We start from the raw sequence: 19,732 nt of genomic DNA, 5'->3' as shown, positions 1-19,732 counted from the left end.
ACTGAATTAGGTTCTGCACATTGCCCCATTGGTCACTGACAATGAATGTGCTCAAATGTTTATGCAACATTTACAAATGGATGGTTGATAATTTTATTTTAGAGGGTTAAATACTCTGCAAGCTTCAATAATAATCCAACAGATTTCATCCACCTTGTCCTATTGCAGTTTACTGTGGTGTGTATTAGTAGTGTTTTACATAAGGTCGCATCAGGCAGGACTTGCAAGGGCTAATAAATGCACTGTTCTGTTAAAGTTCTGTTAGAGGTTTGACTCGTGAATATTATATATCTAATGAGGAAAACACACAGCTATGAAATGACAGAGAGCAAGACAGACATCAACACAGAGCTGGCCCTGCACTGCGGTCAGACCACATTCAGTCACGTTGCATCATTTGCCCACATTACATCACTGTCCCGACAAACTGGGACAGTTTCAAATTGACACAGCCATGTAGAACTTTCTGTCTTCCAAACCACACATACAAATATACAGAGTGGTCACAATTAGCTTACCTAAAATTTGAATTATTGAGCAGTGCGTTGCAATATAAAAAAGAAAAGTGTATTCATTACATATTATATGATAATATTTAAATGTATTATATTAATAATTGTTATTATGTTTCTAATTACAGCATTTCTATATCCGATTATTATTCTACTCAACAATTACATATTATGAAAAAAGATATTTAGTTATAAATCCACACAAAGTTGATTACACAACCGAATATCTATTAAAAAAAATGAAAAAAAAGATAGTAATTTATTAACATGACTGTAAACCAGTTAATATAATGGATCATCATTTAATTCATACAGTAGCTGTACATTTATTACTGATTTAATTAAAATGCTACGTCACACCGTTCACCTGTACAGTGTAGTTTATTTATTATAATGTAAATACACGGTTGTTCATTTATTATTTGTTATTCTGATATAATCCTAAACTTAGTACTAAAGTTTCACTTGTTTTGGTCAGTTTGGTGGAGTCGTCCAACATGACGTCAGCGAGCAGAGGCCCCTGTGATTGGTCGGTCAGTGTCAGGAAGTGGTGAGCTGACTGTTGACAGCTCTCCTGCAAAGTAAGATGGTGTAACGCTATTATCCCATGAATCGATGGCGAGGCACTGATCCTACGGCGGTTTGCTGCGCTCCAGATCCGTGTCGTCCCTTGTAACGTTGTAGGTAACTGCCAGTGTTAAGTGATAATAACGTTTTTTACGGAAACACGACTAGCTAATAGCTCAGCTTGCTAACTAGCTTAACGGTATTAGTTAGCTTCAGTGTGGATATTGTACCATCTGGGTCCGGCGCCATTCATCCCCCCACAAACCGCCTGTCGAAGAAAGAGTTGTTGTAACTAACCTTTCGCCATAATTACACTTTTTGAGAAATTCTGATTTTAATAACAAAGCTATCTAGCTTAAGGCTGCTAGCCTCGCTTAGCCGTAACATGATTATTACACGGTGTAGCTACGTTATAGCTAGTTAGGCTAACTCGCGAAAACCTTAACGGAATTAATCTGGAATTACGAAAAAAAAAAAAAAAACCTTCACTAATGTGCAACTTTACATTTACGTATAACTTCTCAGTTTTTCAGAAATCTCGGTAGCACTTCATTTCACGTTGTTAAACACTTGTTGAGTTGTTTTAACTGCACAGCTTGGTATTTCTGTAATTTATCGAAGGCATTAAATGGATATTAAAACTTAAAAATCACCATAAATATATGCGTCCTCGTGGATTGTATGAATGCTGAATTATAGACTGACTCTTGTGTATTTATTTATACTATAGTGAAATAATGTTATGTAAGGTATTTGCGTTTAACAGTTAACTTGTCCCTTTTTTTCAGCGGAGTTCTGAACAGCTTTTCCCTCCATGTAAAGGAGATTAGATCAGGGCTGCGTATTTGTGTAACTGATTTGACTAATGATTGTTAGCCTGTTCACATTTATCTGCAGCTTCATGAATGATTGATGTGCCCTCTCCATTTACTTGCAGCTTGGCTGTCTGACATGGATGGTGGAGAGGAGGTGCAAGTGGAAGCTGCCCCATACTGCTGCTCCACCTGTGATGGAGGGGAGGTCGCAGGCCGCAGGCTGGCTCGACGCAACAGGAAGAGCCGCAGCCTGAGCACCTCCTCAGCCGGCAGCTCCTCTGAGTACAGGTAGGTGTTGACAAACCTGTGATTATGTTTGAAGTTAAAGGTCAGGAGAATTGTATTACTGGGTAACTACATGTTAACATTTCCATCCTTTCCTTAAACCAGCTTGTATTCTGGCCAAGGTAGTACTAAACAGGAATTTTTACTGATGATTAGGGTTTCACAGGTAGATTTGAAATCAGCTTTTAGTCAAGTCAAGTCGATTACTTTTCAAATAGAGCAGGTCTAGACATTCTCTTTATAATAGTATTTACAGAGACCCAACAATTCCCACCAAGAGCAAACACTAGGAGACAGGGGAAAGAAAAACTTCCTTTTGAAAAAGAGAGAGAGAGAGAGAGCGCGCAGGGGAAAAGACGACCATACAATAAAAGTAATAGTAATAATAACGATAGTAGCGGCAATAACAGAAATAATAATAATGTTATTGGTAACTTAAGCCAAAACCCTGTTGATATTTACTCATCAGACTTGTGACACTTGTGTGAACTAATATTAAAGCAAATACATTGTGTATAGTTTGTTTTTTAAAGGAGAGAATGTGCAGGTGAGGTAAGAAACACATCGAGGGCTTATGTTAAACCTCACCTCAATGTAAAAATAAAAATTACATCATACTCTCAAAAATGAGAGAGGAGGAAAGAAAGAAAGGAAGAAAGATAGATAGAAAAATAAAGAAAACAGCATAAAAAACACACTATATACAGTGGAGGGGATACAGATATCAGCCAGAGACACAAAGAAAAATACATAAACCAATCACTATTAGTTTACCCATCTTTGCATTTCAGTATTATTGTTTATTGTTTAGGATCCAGTCCAGTCTGTCATCATGTCTGTTTCACATACTGTTGCCTGAGGGATTAAAACGATCACTTGACAACTTGACACCAACATCTGTTCAAGCTGAAAGAACACATCCACGTGTGTCTGGTCCTGATGGATGAAGACCTTAATCCAACAGAGCACATTGTCATTGTCACAGCACAATAACCCGCTGTTGCTCTAAGTTGCTTGAGAAATGCTTGAAACAGCCTTGTGACATGATCTGCGTTGCACCACTTCAGACGTTTGTGAAATGTACATGTGTGTGCAGTCGCCCCCATCATCTGCCACAGAAATGACCTCAAGGAAACAGAATCTTTGAGGCCTCACATGTTTGTTCTCTGTGGGTGGTTCGAGGATTCTGTTTGTATGTTTTAGAAACAGTTATTAAGTATCTGGCAAAGAGAAGTGAAAAGACGGCGGCTTGTTTTAAAGCACGACTCTGGACTGTTCCATTATTGATGTGGAAATGAGGAAACAAACAGTCACTCACAGATTGAACTTGTCTGAGATGTTGAAACACCATCCCACAAATTCAGTTTTTTCCTAATTTGTCAATAACACTTCTCATTTCTGTGACATTTAAAAGAAAAGTGTTTTCATTAAACAAAGCATCATCTAGAAATTTGAATAGGAAGAATGTTCTCGAGTCACTCTGTGGTTACAGGACAGTGACTCATAAAAACCAGACATGAGGGAAGTGGGCTCCCCGGCTGAGAGGTGCTCAGGATCTGAATGTGAGTTTGGTTAAAAGCCTGAAAATAAGTCAGACATTAAGACAAGCTGATTAATTAATGTTTGGAGTTTGAACGTTGCTAAATAATCTTCGAGCGTTGAAGGAATTTGATTTCTTTTATTTCAAATTAGCCTATCAGCATTTTACTAACATAATATCTGATGGTTTACCGTCATGTGATTAAACCGAAATGTCTCTCTGGATGAAAATAATTTTAACCCAGTGTTTGAAATTACAAATGACACGTTAGTCATAGTTTATTGGACAATCCAGCTGTATAAATAGCAGTTGTGAAATGCAGTTCCTTGTCTGCTGCAGTGTCGGAGTTTCCCGGCTTATTTCTCCTGTCTTGCACCTTTGCTGAGTTGGTGAACGTGTCAAACTTGAGGCTGCGTTCAAAAAAACATTTATGTCCACTAGAGGGCAACAGCAAAACCATCTGACAGACACATAACACAAATCTATCTTGTGTTATAACCAGAGACAGATGAGAAAGGAGGCGAGCACTTACAATCATTGAATGTGATCACAGATTATGATTCTTTCGCCCCGTAGTCACAAGTCACAGATCTTCAGGACATCCTGACGCTATCGTGGCATTTTTCAGACAAATAAGGAGAAAAATGAACTTTATTGGAGACCTGTCTCTGTCTCCCGACGAACTCTTGTGAGATCTGACCACACGGATCTCTTTTCTCTCTGTTGATTCTGGTTGTGGTTTCACTGCTGCAGTAAGAGCTGCTGACGATGCTTTCCAACCGCAGAAGTTTAGAGGGACATAAATGTGAAACTTTGATTTGTGTAATAATACTATTATTGTTATTTAACTTTTTTTGGGAGGTAAAACAGAAAGTATTACAACTCTGGGTTGATCAGATATTAAGATATTAAGCTACCAGATAAAAACAAGCAGCAAAATCAGGCGTAAATTCAAACTGTATCTAGTGTTGTGTTGTATTGTTATGTTTTGACACGAACAAGAAATCACGACCACACCCGCATGAGACAGGAAGTGTAGACCATCTCTCACCATTGGTGCTGCTTGTAATGTGTCATTATGTTATAGAGAATCTTTGTTATAACTAAAATGTTAATAAACAGTCATTATCAACACATTTGATTTGACCAAAACAATGAGGTTGTAAAGGCTGAAAAACGCTGCAGCAACAAACTCACATTACACACACATTCATTTAGCTCAGTGTTAATGGTGAAAATATCGATTAGTGCAGCTTTAAGGAGCGGGAAACAGCAGATGGTGAATTTGCAAAATCAGACTGTTAAGAGGATTTGTGTGGCGCGGCGCGAAAACCTTCTGTAGTTCGAGGTGACCATCTTGTTTTGCCCCACAGCTGAATATCACTGATCAGAAAGCAGCCGTTCTGCGGATTAACACATCTGACATGTTCATGTTAATGGTTATTTAAACTGTCAGGCTTCATTTCATCATTTACTGACACAGTGTTTGTCCTGCAGGTAGGGGAGATAGAAGTGTTTGTTTTTCACGTGTTTCACAATGAATTATTACCATTTGCCACCCGTGGTGAAATACAGTAAAACAGTATATGGTACCAGACCTGTCGTTCAGCATGAGTGCACACAGAGAGCTGCACAGTTTGTCAATGTTATGTAAAACATATAAACTCCAGTGGTTTGTCACGGCCGGGTGATCAGAGAAATCTACGGTGTATTTATTCATCTGATATCAGCTGATTATTAATTAGATTGCTTTTCACTTTCCTTCAAACAAAGGAATAGAAATGAAATGAATTTAATCAGAAACATAAAGACTCTTCTAGTAATGTAGATTTTAGAGACGTCCGTCTGAAGATGCACAACACAGTCCGATCTGGAGTTCAGCTCAGTTTCCTGTGAATTCAGTAGAAGATGTTCTGTGGTTGTTGTGCACGTTGCACCTGTAAATAATAGGAAACTTTCGCTTCTTTTTTTAGTGTTTAAAAATAACTTGCACTTAAAAAGAATGTTGTTTTTTTTCTTAAACAAATCGCAGAGGACTTAATTTTAATACCTGTCCAGCAGCTTCCGTTATCTAAACCTGAGTGTTTGTCTTGTCTCCGTCTCTTTCAGGAGGACTCAGTCGCTTCATGGACCAAGCCCTGTGACCACATTCGGCCCAAAGGCGTGCATGCTCCAGAATCCACATGCAGTAATGTAAGTCAGTGGTTCCTGCATCATAGGGAGTGTTTGTACCTGTTGGTTTGTTTGGTTTGTTTGGTAGTGAGAGTTGAACCTGAGCAACACCAAACACCATGAAAGCCATTTGCTGTTGCTTTTCGATCTTGCTGGTCGTCAGTTAAGGCTGTTAATGAATTGAGGAAGTACAAAGACACACGCATCAAAAGCCTTCGTTTACTTACTATAAAAATCTGAATTTATTCTTCTTGTGTAAACAGACCACAGTGCTGAGCATTCAGCACGGGGCTTATCACTCTGACTTGTTTCTGATGGGAGGAAAGTAGATCCTCCCCTGTGTATTTACTGTGTATCTGCTGAATCTACAGTAAGTGCTAAACTTCTCCTAAAAAGGTCATTCATGGAAACATTTAACCTTTTGAGCGCAGGCCCACTTAACTTTCCTAACATCCTCTTATGTGAAGTTAGTTAGTAAAAAGAAAGTATTGCGCTCTATATGGAGATGTCACGTATCTGCTCTGCTTGTTTCACTGCTTCAAGCACGTAAAGCAGTTTTACACTAAATATCTATAAACTGCTGTATGATCAAAGGTGTAGCATTATAGATGTGGTATCTTTCCACACCTTAGGCTCTGTAGGTTTAAACGATGTTTAGTAGGTGGTAATTATTAACCTGCCAAACACTGGCTCTGCTGTAATTATATATATATATTTTAATTTAAACGGCATGTCCGTTCACAAACAAACGCACCTGTTCTAACTTTTGATCGTGAAATGGAAAATGAAAAAGCACATTGTGGATTTAATGCGCTGTCTAATGAAATAAACATGGAATTTATAAGGTTCTCGACGAGTACGGTCACCCGACTTCAGTCAAAATGAGCTTGTGTTTGACTTGATGAAGACCAGACTGACGGAAAAAAGCTTCTGTAGAAATGCATTCTGGGTACCTTTTTAGTAGCAACTGAAATGTGTCTCAAAAATCAAAATCCTGGAGATATTTTTTTTCTTGTTTTTTAATCCGATATCAGCTCGTACTCGTACAACTTTTTTTAATTTAAGTTAATTTAACATTTAAGAACTCGTGTTTCTCTCTTTTGATAAATGAAAAAGTTTTTGATACCAAAACTATTTATGTATCTCTGATTGGCACCGGTTCTGAATTTTTTTTTTGTGTGTGTGTGTGTGAATGTTAAATTAGCATGATGCTACAAACACAGAAAATAGTATGACTATTTTCTCATCAAGTAGTTTTGTCTATAAAAGTGAAGAAATTATTTAAAAATATTATTTATCAGAATATTTTAAAGCCCAATTTGATTCCATCAAAATGCCTGTTTTGTTTGACTCACAGTCCAAAACCCAAAGATACTGAAGTGTAAAATCTTTATTCTTGACCTTGGAAATAGTAGTTTCACTAATGTTGACTCAAGGTCCACTTACTAGCTTTTCCAGAACTCAAGACTGAGGTGACACTGAAAATGTCACATAAAAGACAGACATGTTCACATTTGAGAAGCTGGAGTTATAGTGTGCTGAGCGTTTTTAATTAAACGATTAAACGATTAAAGACTTATACTTTCAGATCCGACACAGTTTAGTTGAGACTGTAATAGAGGTGCAGGTTCATTTAATACACGTGTAAGCCTGTAGCTGCAGGGCCAATCTAGTTTAAATATAGGCCACAATCAAACATTTTATCAGCACCTTTCTGGCAGATTATCAGCCTCTTCACAGAGGTTCATATATATTTAATTGTTGCAGAGCTGTTGCATTGGATTGCGTTGTACATAAGAGCAGTTCTTGTTACTGCATTGTGTCCACCTGTTGCATAGATGTACACAATGAATCAGTAAGCAGAGATACGAGAGACTCCGTGGAGGCTCGGTCAGACTGCTGACCTTATGACTCCCACAGTCACATAAGTGGCTCCCGGCGCTGTTTGTTTTTAGGCGGCAGTAATTGAAGGATTAGCTTCCTCAAAGCTGCTCGACAGGTTAAAAGTAGCAGAACCAGGTCATCTTTATTCCAAAATAAAGGTTAGACTGTGGTTATTTCAGGAGGATCCAGTCCCACTGAGAAATACTATGCAGTATAATATAATATAATACTCATGTTGCTTGGTTCCAGGTAGTGAAGCAATTAAAAAAAAAGGTGGAACAGCACCATATATCAAAGTAAAGTTGCTGCTGTTTGGACCTGGAAACTGACTCTGGACCCTTGATCCGCTCTCTGTGGAAGGGTGTGGTTGTGATACTGCTCGTTGTAGATAGGGAGCACAGCTAGCTTGTTTGTCTTTTTATTGTTCTGGGCATTATTTGCTGGAAAACGTTTGTCATTCAACTACATAGAGAAAATTCCTCCAACGCCCGAAACACACCCCTAGGTGAAACAACAACAATGAGCCGATGAGACGGCCGCGTCAGTACACTGTGTCCCACATTCAGTCGTCTTTATTTGGTCTTCTCTGCCGTCTGTTGTCATGTCAGAGGTGTCAGAATCAACGTGAGAACATACCAACAATATGTAAGGATATATACTGACTGTGCTCAGAACTCGTACGTCACACTGTGCCCACATGAATCAGAGTCGAGCCAAACAACTTGTTGAATATCTTCTGTGCAGACGATGGATTTCTGACTATGTCATCAGAACATTTAAGTGGAAAGATTTTAACTGAAGCCAGATACACAAGGACGTGTTGAATTAGGGCATATCTCATAAACAACTTAATTATCACAGTTTTACCTTTTCAAACACACACACACACACACATATATATATATATATATATATATATATATATATATATATATATATATATTATTTGATCAGGAAGTCATATTCAGATCAAGTGCAAGTGCAGAAATATAAAATAAATAACAAAAAAGAAACATTAATAACAGAAATACAAATTTTCAGCGATTCCAAATCTACATTCAGATATGAATTCATACAAACAAGTGGACGTGTGTTTGTACAGACAGCGATCAGAGCAGAGTGCATTAATATACTCAACCAGGTGACAATAAGATGACGACATAAATGCTCAGGTTAGAAAAGAGATAATGTAAAGCATTGAACACACCCCAGGTTAATTAGACTTCTAATCATATTTGTGAATTCACCTGCTGGTTTCAGTGTGTCGAGTCTGTTCTGCAAGTTATTCCGCACCAGTGAGGCATGACATATGAAGACTGGTATATACTGCTGGAACATGTAAAGTCAGATAGTCCTGAGAACGTGTATTAATTATTAAATATTGATTAGATTTCTGGAGTAGCCCTGGTAGAAGTAGTGTTGATAGTGTTGATAGTGTTGAAATCTCTGCGGGTAGTTTCCACATTCCTGCACGTGTTTGATTATAAATACTGATTCCTCCCAATCTAAAAGCAGGTGTGGATGTTGTTTGCATTCACATTTTTTACTACAACGCCTGATACAGTTTTATTATTCAAGATAGTTAATGTCCTTAGTTCAGAAATATTTAATAAGTCTACATTAACAGAACTGGTTTTGTTTAACTCACTCTGTAATGGGATATTAGGAAGCTCGAATACATCCTGTTGTATTCCCATAATACATCATTGCATCATTTACCCACGAAGCCCTGTTGAAAAATTTCACCCTGAACTTCCCCTTCCTGAATGTCACCAGACCAGATTGTTTCTTCCTGAAAGCTGGTAGTAATCTAAGGCTGGGCCATCTGACATAAAAACACTGGTTTGATTCTGTTATCTAAACTGGAAGAGCCTCAACGTATTATATAAAGAATGACTGTGGAACAGTACGTGTCTGTCTGAGCTATAATAGCTGGATATACTACTTTAGCAGCAGCAGTGGTGTCATTGTTGTGTTTCAGTAAAACACACCTGTCCAATAAGGAAAGCACTTCCCCTAAATGGGTGTGTCCGGCTGAGCGGAGTGGGCGGGGGCTGAGATGAAGTCAACCTTAAGATGAGGGAGAGCTTTAATTCAGCAGCAGAACGCACCAGGGAGGTTTAAGTGTTAAGTCCTCACTGGAACTGGAACAAATATAGCCACAGTGAATCCAGCTGGAGGGGTTGGTAGCTGATACTGCAGCCCGACCACAGTGCATGGAGAGACTCTCACCCTCGCTCAGCCTCTCAGACGGCCGGCGGCTGACTCACAGCTGTGTGAAACGGACTCTAGTCTCTGCTGCTGCTGCTGCTGCTGCTGCTGCTGCTGCTGCTCCTCCACAATGTGTAACACAGGAGGAAGTTGTTAGAGGCAGAATGAGCTGTTCTGTCGGAGCGGGCCACCTGGACTGAGCTCCGTTCTCCAGCTGAGTCGAAACCCGAGGCAGCATCCTTGTTACATGTGTACAGTCATGAAGTTCAACCAGTGCGTACTGCAGGACACACCGGGGAACCACAACGAGAACAAAGTGTGGAAATGGTGAGAGCGGCATCTTCTTCTTCTTCTCTGCTTTCGTGAGGTGAAATATTAACTGGCAGCAGGCGGTGCGGGAATTACTGCCAACCAGATGTTCAGAGGGCTTCACTGCAGTCAGCTAAAAGTGATATTAACTGATATCACGCCAGAACTGCGCTTCTAACGCTTGGATAAAGTAGAGAATAATGTTTTCCTTTTTTAAGAACAGTTTGCAGGGGTGGGGTGAGGTGGATTGGTTGTATCGTATCAACTGGCAGTATGAACACTTCAGCAGTGGCAGTGTTTTTGCGTGTTATCACACACACACTGTGTTTGTAACAGCACGTCGGCCCTGCGATGTGGACTGAGCCGGGTGGTTGGATGAAAGCAGAGGGTCAGGGTGTGGACGCTTTGAGGCGGTCGGAGGAGGAAATGTTCGTGAATAGATCACAGCCTCACGCCGTTTCAAATGCTAATGAACTGTGTTTGTTTGTGAAACTCGACCCCTGCACAGTTTCAATTTCCCACTTGTTCTTGTCCACGTCTGGGTCCGTCAGGTTCACTTCATGTAGGAAATGTTTGACTGTGTTTGACACAATAACATGCAATCTGATACTGGTCACTGCTTTTGCAAATCATCTGTGGCAATTTTAAGGCTTCTTTTGTGGCGTTTTTGTGTTTGATTGCAAAATATTGTTAAGAGATTTTATACTTTTTGAGGGGAGAAAAAACAGGAACAGGATATGTTATAATGATGCTGCTTTCTTATGGTATTTTTTTGTTTGTTTGTTTTAAACACTGAAAGTGAAAGAGCAGGAATACACTCTGTTGCTGCAGCTTCCAAGAAATCACACGTTGCTATGTTTGTTTTTCGTGAGTTTGTCTGATAATATCAATACTTATCTTGGACCAACAATAGTAGATTGATCACCATGGAGATCTGGCACGGCGGGAAGACGTGTCAGAGTGCACAAAAAAATGACTCGTTAATCGTCGTACGGGTCAGCAGCCGCTCGTATCCACACGCGTGGAGAAATGTGGAGAGGGGAACAATAAAAAAAGAAGAAGAGATTCAGGTTATCAAGATTTGTTCGGAAAGGTAAACAACATGTTAGGTGCAAGAGGCCCTGCAGTCATGAACGCCTGAGCTGTTATATGTTGTGTAACAGCTCAGAAAATCATTTAGCCTTCGACGTCACGTGATAACAGCTGGATGTATTGAATATATTCACTCAACTTCTCTCGATACGGCTGCTCTTAACCAGGTTTGAAACAGCCGTTCTCTACATGTGATTGCTGTAAATGTCAGATTGTGGTGCTGATGCTGATTCACAAGCTTTTTTTAAAGCAGAGAAAATGTCTGTTATGTGCAGCGTGTGTGAGCAGCCGCCTGCAAGTAAAGATTACGTATTGATCCTTTGAAAGTTATTCAAAGCCGTGTTCATCAGTTCCTTTAATTTCTTGTTCAAATCTAGTGAGGGCAGTTTAATCTAATGACATATTTCTTCATATTAAGACTAATCTTTTCACCACTACTGCTGTACTACAGTAGCGTGCGTGACACAACAGAGCCAACACAAAAATGCATAAATGCTATCTTCTGTTAATTTAGAAAAAGGCCCTTTACAAGCCATAATCATATCACACAAGTAAAGCCTTGTATAAGACGTAGACTGCAGGCCGTAACTTACCAAACTCTACGTATGACAGGGCCGTAACTAACGCAAGTCAACAGACTTCGGTGTTGTTCGATAATCCAAGACTTGGACCCCTTTGTGATTTCTCAATTTCAACTTCGACCCGTTTTCCCATATGATTTGGATCAGTGCTCATCCTGTGGGAACGTCTCCTGTTAGTTTGTATTTTTATATCGTGTTTTTACTCTGAGAAACTTCTGTCTTGTCTTTTACACTGTGCTAATAAAATCCTACGGTCTCTGTCAAGGGTTGAGTTGAGGAGACGGCTCTGCAGACGACACATGGCGTGTTAGTGAAGTACAGTACGTGGTAACAGAGCTAGACTTTTAAGCCGCTGTCTCTAATTGGATGTGTGCTAAGCAGTCCTGGTTATGATGAACAGTACAATGCTTCAGTTAGTTAACAGATCTTACATCAGCTCCTAACTGTTGAGTCTCTGTTTCTCTCCTGAGGTGAACTGTGTGTTTTTGTGTCCAGGCACATTCAGGATCCCGCCAGCCAGAGACTGACGTGGAACAAGCCACCAAAAAGTGTCCTTGTGATCAAGAAGATCCGAGATGCCAGTCTGCTCGAGCCTTTCAAAGAGCTCTGCACGTTTCTCACCGAGGTACGAACACGCGCCGGCATGTTGACCACAAACGCAAGTGTCAGTGTTTGTGTTTGGGGGAGATGGCGAGGGATCAAAACTCAACGTCTCCTGAAAAACAGTCAGAACAGAAACCAGATTTTACTTTTACATTCGTGCCACGAAGAGTTGGCGTTGATTTCAAGGCCATTCCTCGGATGCAGTCAGGGCTGAACAGTCAATCCAAATATCAAAATCTCAAGGTAACGTGTCACAACAACGGACCATAAACTAAACGTAATGTTGTAACGGAGACGCTCCGGCCTGTAAATCATATCCTCCAGGTGTAAAGGAAACATGATTGTTTGGTACGATACCAACTGACTGTGAAAATAACGGGTTGGTATGGTTACGGTCTGTTCAGATGCAGCAGCTGTTATCGTCTCCTTCTGTTTCGTTGTAGGTGAAAAACTTGATTGTTTACGTGGAAAAAAAAGTCCTGGAAGACCCGGCCATTTCAGGGGATGAAAACTTTGGGGCCATTACGAAGAAATTCTGCACTTTCAGAGAAGGTATGAAAAGCAGGCGGCCATCTTTGTTTTGATCACTAAGGACATTATGATTGTTTCTTATCTCGATGTTTGTTTGTTTGTTTTTGTTTTTTCAGATCTTGATGACATCTCAAACCGCGTGGACTTCATCATCTGTCTCGGTGGAGACGGGACTTTGCTGTATGCATCTTCGCTCTTCCAGGTATTCAGCAGCCGTCACTTTAAAAACAAAAAAAAAAGTCTGTGTGGGTTTGTACGTTTACCAACCTCCTTCCTTTGTTTACCTGAAGGAGAGCGTTCCACCAGTTATGGCCTTTCACCTGGGCTCCCTGGGCTTCCTGACTCCTTTCAAGTTTGACACCTACAAGTCTCAGGTCACCCAAATTATCGAAGGTACTGAATGTTCCCGAACCTGTTTCTCAGTCTCCGTCTTTCTAGGTCATAAACGCTCCTGAAGCTTGTTGTGCTCCAGTTTTCTATTACAAGAGAAAACTATACCTCACACATATACTACATATATTTACACGTGCGTTGTTTACAGGAAATGCTGCTATCGTGCTGCGAAGTCGCTTGAAAGTGCGAGTGCTTAAAGAGAACTGGGAGAAGAAGGCCAGAGTGGACGAGAAGGGAATCATCCTGACCAACGGGGACATCGAAAGCAGCCGCAAAGCCGTGCAGTATCAGGTAGAGTCTGCACTTTAAAGAAGGACTGCGTTATCTCCTGCTCGTGAAGCACAATCCAGCATTAATATTCACACTCTCTTTGTTTGAAAACCCTGAGAGATGATTGGCTCTGGTTCTGCTTCTTCAGTGATCGTAGGCAGCAAAGATCCAGGGTGGATAAGATCAGATATTCCTTTATTAGTCCCACAGTGGGGAAATGTGCAGCATTACAGCAGCAAAGTGACAGAACAAAGAGAGAAAAACTGCATAATGACAAATATCAAATACTTAAAAAAGGATAATTAATATAATAATGTACATATCGATATTTAAATATAACGAAAACAAAAAAAAGCATCAATAACAGCAACAGTAAAAATAGAAATGCTTGAATATTTGCTGTGACACCATGACAGAGAGAAAACAAGGGCTTGAACATGTCAACACCAAAATGGCTCACCCATGTGATGTCGTCATGACTCAGCTGTCTTCACCCTGATGCTCGAGGGTGTTTAAAACACACAGTGTCATTAGCTCAGACAGCAGGTATGAGCTGCAGTAATTTAACTGGCTCTTCAGGAGAGAAGAGGCGACATGTTTCAGCCGTGTTTAAACGTGTGAGCTGAAGCATGTTTTTAGTCTTGTTTTCTTCTTTTCTGTGTTTGTGTGTAATTACAGGACTCAGCTGCGCAATGTTGCAGGACTGGTGCAGTGTGTGTGTGTGTTGAGTGTGCGTGTTTGTGGTGTGTGTGTGTGTGTGTCGACACCGACTGCTGGCGGTCTCAGGCATCAGTGACGTAGACGCAGAGCTGATTCTGCAGAAGTTAACGCGTGGATGTTGTTTGTTTTCAGGTGCTGAACGAGGTGGTGGTGGACAGAGGCCCCTCCTCTTATCTCTCCAACGTCGACCTCTTCCTGGACGGACACCTCATTACCACAGTGCAAGGAGACGGTGAGCGAGCTGATGATCTCTGTTTCCCTCAAGTCCAGAGCGGGAGAGCGTGACACATGAATCGCATCAGGGTTGTGTGTTGTTAAAGATGAAGCTCTTCTCCTTTTCCCTCGGAGAGAGTGGTGTTTAATACAGAATCTGTCTGACAGCCCCAACAAGATAGGAATACATGTGGATGGGGCAAAGTTTAGTCTGTGCACCTCTCACTGGCCTTCACGTCCCAGAATGCCGTGCACTCTGTACAGAAGTTTCTAGTCGTGTTAGAGGACATTCGTTAAATAAACAATACGCACCCAGAAAAGAATCTATTTAAAGGTTCATATCTTTAAAACGGTCTTCAGCGGTCAAACCTCTGAATGTGAGTCGTGCTTGGTTGTGTTCAGCTTAGCGACAGAATTATTGACCTATTAAACTTCATACACACGTTAACACATATGGTGACGGTTTAATCTCGTCATCAGGGAAGAAATGTTCAACTAGATAAAGATTATACTTCAGCTATTCTCTTCAAATGTGGTGCAGCAGGATGGTTCAGGTCCTGCAGGAGTTTTCTTATAAAGTAAGTAGAGTAAAACTGTTCAGTGGTGATACAGTTCATTGACAGTAGTCCTTGTTATAGTCATTTATAATCTTGTATGTCTAAATCAGTTAGTTGATGAATCCCAAAAATAAAAGGTCAGTTTTGATACTCATTACTTTATTATTTATTTACATACTTTATTGCCGAACATTTCCTGGTTTCAGCTTCTCCATGTTTCATGTTCTTTCATATTTAAAGTCTTTTGTTCTGTCGGTCTGAAGACGTCACCCCGCACTCTGGAAACTTACGGGCTTCATCTGACATTTAATAATAATAATAATAATAATAATTAATATGTACGTTGTAAGTTAGAGAGACTAAATGTTGTATAAAAGCGATAAAATATTCAAAATGTTAAAAATAATAAATGAAAGCAATAGAAGGACGATAAAAAGACGACGTCACATAAAAGCAAATCTATAAAAATGAGTTTTAAGAAGTGATTTAAAAGAAGTCACTGACTCTGCCTCGTCTCCTCGAGGCAGGTCGTTCCTGAACGCAACAATTGTCAACAATAAAAACAACTTTTCACTTTAGCGTCTTAACACGGTTTGTATCTCTGTGCGTCCTCAGGTGTGATCGTATCCACACCTACAGGAAGTACCGCGTACGCCGTGGCAGCGGGAGCCTCCATGATCCATCCCAACGTCCCCGCCATCATGATCACCCCCATCTGCCCCCACTCGCTCTCCTTCAGACCCATTGTGGTGCCTGCTGGAGTGGAGCTCAAGGTATTTACACTGACTGTTGGTTAACAATTCATTTTAGTTGCTACAGATGTGTGTTAAGTATTTTGTTGAACAGTGTTTCAGTCATGTGATTTAAAAAGGAGCAGATCTCATGTGAATTGAGCACAGAAGGCAGAAAACATGTTTTCTCTCACCTGTGCAAACAAACTGTTTCCTCCTGTGAATTTTCTGAATTCTTTGCTGTTGGTGTTTTTCAGATCATGCTGTCCCGTGACGCCAGAAACACAGCCTGGGTGTCGTTTGATGGAAGAAAGAGACAAGAGATCTGCCACGGAGACAGGTTAGTCCACATGCATGTTTGTCATCACGGCAGACAATGAGGCTGAGCAGAGTAAATTAAGCAAAAATAAAGCCAGCAGGTCTGGTAATGGATAATAAGTTTAACTTACAGGCTTTTGTTACGTAACCTCATTAATGCTTAATGGGCTTGAGGCCAGGAGAGTCCCCTGTGCCAGATCCTACTTCTTCCTCCTTCCTTTATGTAACTCATCCAAAGATAATCACCTCTGCCTCTTGAAATGAGCTGTAACTCATTCTGAGTTGTCAAAGCTGTTGCTTCAGAGGGAAGTTGTGTTACTGTATCAGATGTCAACACCTCCTCTTTTGTTCTTGTGATTGCAAATACCTGTGACTTCTCCTTCCTCATTCAGCTTGCTGCCTTTTCAACCTTTTTCTTTTTCTCCCATTCCCTTTTCCAGTATTACCATCACCACTTCCTGCTTCCCCGTTCCCTCCATCTGTTTCCGGGACCCGGTCAACGACTGGTTCGAGAGCCTGGCCCAGTGTTTGCACTGGAACGTGAGGAAGAAGCAGAACTACCTCAGCTCAGAGGACGAGGAGTTCTGAGGCCGATTCCACGATCTTCAAGGTGTTTCCGAGGTCTCCAGGACTTTTAGCTCCACTGTGCTCTGTGCCGTTTCATGGACAGAAGGTGTCACCAAACTCGGCCGTCACAGTAACGTTGCTCTTCATACGCGTTCAAATAAATCCATAGAATAATGCAGTAAATTAACAAGCACCGGGCCAAACAGCACATTCACTGTGGTCCTCAGTTTGTAGTTTGGCTGAATTCATGTGTGAGAAAAAGAGGAAAACTATGAAACCCCAAAGTCAAAGACATTATAAAACAGATACTCATATGAATAAAGTACAAAATAAATACCTGAAATAACAGAAAAGTCAAATTCTGATTGTAAAATGTTATTTCACCTTCTTTCTGTAGTAACAGTTTTATTGTTTTCATAAAAAAATTGTAAATCTCTTACAATTTACTCTTACAAATTCTTACAGTTACCTCGGCTGCGTCGTGCTGCCACAGAGACAAAGACACACACCACTGTCTCATCTGTCTACTACAGTCTGTGGCTATTTTAGAGCTAGTTAGCTAGCTGCTGGCTAATAACAGTTGTTGAGTGCTGGGGGGTTTGGGGCTTGTGATTGGCTGAAACTGAAACTCAACTGTCTTTGAAAAGTGACATTAAGAAAAATGCAAGTATAAAAACACCAGCAAACTTTTGAAATAAAAAATCTTCTATAATGAAGCAAAAAGGAAATTTATAAATCTGTTACTATGAAAATAGAAGTAAAAGTAAATAATGAAACTGAGTTTTAACAAGTTACAAAATAATTTTGCAGTATTTTGAACACTTTGGGTCTCCATAGAGAACCTCTCCTCAGAGAACCAGGATAACGACCTGCCTACGTTTACACGAAATATATATTAAATATGCAGCAGTAACGAAGAGCTTGTAAAATTCCACAAAATACCATTTAACGTCTAATGTGTAAACTTGTTCAAATGGTGGATTTCTGAACGGAGTCTGGCCTCACTGTTGGTCCAGCGCTGTCCCTGTATGTTGTGAACACCGGCCTGTGGTCCGATGCAGTTTGTAGACAAAGTTGTAATCAGAGGTAAATGCAAAGCTCGGGAGGCTCATGGACTAAACTGTGTAAGTTGAGTTGTTGCATTACTCTCGACGGGTGTTATCAAGTCTGTTGTAGCACTTTTTTAAATCTCTGCGGCAGGTGTCAGGGACACATCCACTACTTTATAAACAACAGGAGCTTGTTCTCTCAGTTTTCTCAGCTGAAGGCCATGTTGCACTTTTATGAAAAATTCTTTATATTAAAAAAGAAAAAAAAAAAATTCTGATAAAACTTTCCCAAATTGTGTTATTAATCAAATCAGGAAAAACTGAATGACAAATGTTATTTACCACAGCTTTCAGGTACATCCTGATGAAAGCATCTACTTGGCAATAGTGGCCCAACTGTACAGATGTGCCTTAAACACTGGTATCATTAATGTATAGAAATATTATTTTTCAAGGTTTACATCATGGTAATTTTTTTTTAATCACTCACTTGCACAGATTTGTGGTTTTGCAGATTTTCACTATATACACATGTCGACTGTCTTTGACACTCGATCTGACTAACTGAATGATGTCGTCTGTCCCATAGTTTCTCTGTTCAGTTATGTAGTGAAGGCGCTGAACGACACGTAACGTGATGTTCATTCCAGACAAACAGACGACAGGTCAGACGTCGTCAGCGTCTTTTTAAATGTCTGTTTTTTAAAATGTCCTTTAAGCCATAGCTGAACTCTGTAGTTTTTATAGACCAATGTCTGTGGGCTGTGGGTGATTTAATGGTCTGTGTGTGTGTGTGTGTGTGTGTGTGTGTGTGTGTGTGTGTGTGTGTGTGTGTGTGTGGTGTGTGTGTGTGTGTGTGTGTGTGTGTGTGTGTGTGTGTGTGTGTGTGAGTGTGAGTGTGTGTGTGTTGAGGGATTGAATTATTACGGACGTTGGTGCATCCTTTCTTCTCAGTTTGCTACAAGTCTGCCGCTGTGCAGCCTGTGCTGAATACTCTGAGGTGGCCTACCTTACATATCTGTTCAGATTTAATGTCTAGATGTTAATATATATATATATATATATGTTTATATATATTTACATTGTGAATTGGCTCAACAAAATGTGTCGGGGTGAAAAAAGACAAACATTGGTGTCAACCTGTTGTAACTCTCAAGAGGACCAACCGAGCTCTGAAAGGCAATCATTCCTTTAACTCTGAGTCTGTACATACATGTGATGCTTGAATAAGATGTATTTTGTAACGTCTATATGTTTATTAACCAGTTTACAATGTATCATTGCTGAAAATAAATCTATTTGGTACTTTTTTACATTAATGAGCTCTTCAGTCATTAGTTCTTTTTTTTGATGAAGGTTTTGTTTTTGGGTTTTTTTTTTTTAAGAAGGTTTTGGTCAGAATTGGTCAGAAATACTTGTGGAAGTACTTGAACATTCAAATACAACTAAAGCTAGTCTAATAGTCGTAACGTATCATAACAGACGCAGCTGGCCGATGCAGTTTGTTTGAGTCGGTGGTCTGAACTGTTCAGTCCCAGTAAAACCAGTTCTGTAAACACCCAGGTTTTGGCTTCTCTTTTCTACAAAGAACTGTCGACTCTTCCTTCAAAGTGCTTTTCACTTTTGTAACTCGGACACTCTTTACTCTTGACTTTTGTATCGGTAAATTTGTTCATGTTTCTAATATGAATTTTGCTTTTTCTTTTTCTTTTTTTTTTCTAGAGCACTTTAATAAACAGAGAGAAAATGTAACCAGGAAGTTTGGATCCCTTTGTATCACACCTGAAACCAGATCTTCGGTTCATGTTTGCT

At 40.0% G+C, this 19,732-nt stretch overlaps 1 protein-coding gene across 3 annotated transcripts; it reads left to right on the top strand.

Moving 5' to 3' along the window:
* The first annotated feature begins 1,051 nt into the window (after positions 1–1,051).
* On the top strand, positions 1,052–19,672 carry nadka (NAD kinase a). 3 transcript variants are annotated; one of them, XM_056384179.1, is made up of 12 exons: positions 1,052–1,192; positions 2,017–2,182; positions 5,829–5,912; positions 12,464–12,593; positions 13,015–13,123; positions 13,219–13,304; positions 13,393–13,495; positions 13,644–13,786; positions 14,618–14,717; positions 15,871–16,028; positions 16,244–16,326; positions 16,745–19,672. In XM_056384179.1, the coding sequence occupies exons 2-12, from the start codon at positions 2,031–2,033 to the stop codon at positions 16,890–16,892; spliced, it is 1,296 nt and encodes a 431-aa protein (XP_056240154.1). In that variant the 5' UTR covers positions 1,052–1,192; positions 2,017–2,030; the 3' UTR covers positions 16,893–19,672. The 3 variants fall into 3 exon arrangements, with proteins under 3 accessions (XP_056240154.1, XP_056240153.1, XP_056240155.1); XM_056384178.1 differs by having other exon boundaries at positions 1,052–1,196; XM_056384180.1 differs by lacking the exons at positions 1,052–1,192; positions 2,017–2,182; positions 5,829–5,912 and adding an exon at positions 9,869–10,313.
* The last annotated feature ends 60 nt before the right edge of the window (positions 19,673–19,732 follow it).

Source organism: Seriola aureovittata, chromosome 9 (genome assembly GCF_021018895.1).
Source record: "Seriola aureovittata isolate HTS-2021-v1 ecotype China chromosome 9, ASM2101889v1, whole genome shotgun sequence".
NCBI classification, from domain to species: domain Eukaryota; kingdom Metazoa; phylum Chordata; class Actinopteri; order Carangiformes; family Carangidae; genus Seriola; species Seriola aureovittata.
The sequence above is the reverse complement of the archived record's forward strand: the minus strand, read 5'-3'. Positions and strand labels throughout refer to the sequence as shown.

Coding starts and splice junctions, on each gene's coding strand:
- nadka (XM_056384179.1), top strand. CDS start 2,031: ATGGATGGTGGAGAGGAGGTGCAAGTGGAAGCTGCCCCATACTGCTGC. Junction 12,594..13,014: donor TCTGCACGTTTCTCACCGAG/GTACGAACACGC, acceptor GTTTCGTTGTAG/GTGAAAAACTTGATTGTTTA. Junction 13,787..14,617: donor GCAAAGCCGTGCAGTATCAG/GTAGAGTCTGCA, acceptor GTTTGTTTTCAG/GTGCTGAACGAGGTGGTGGT.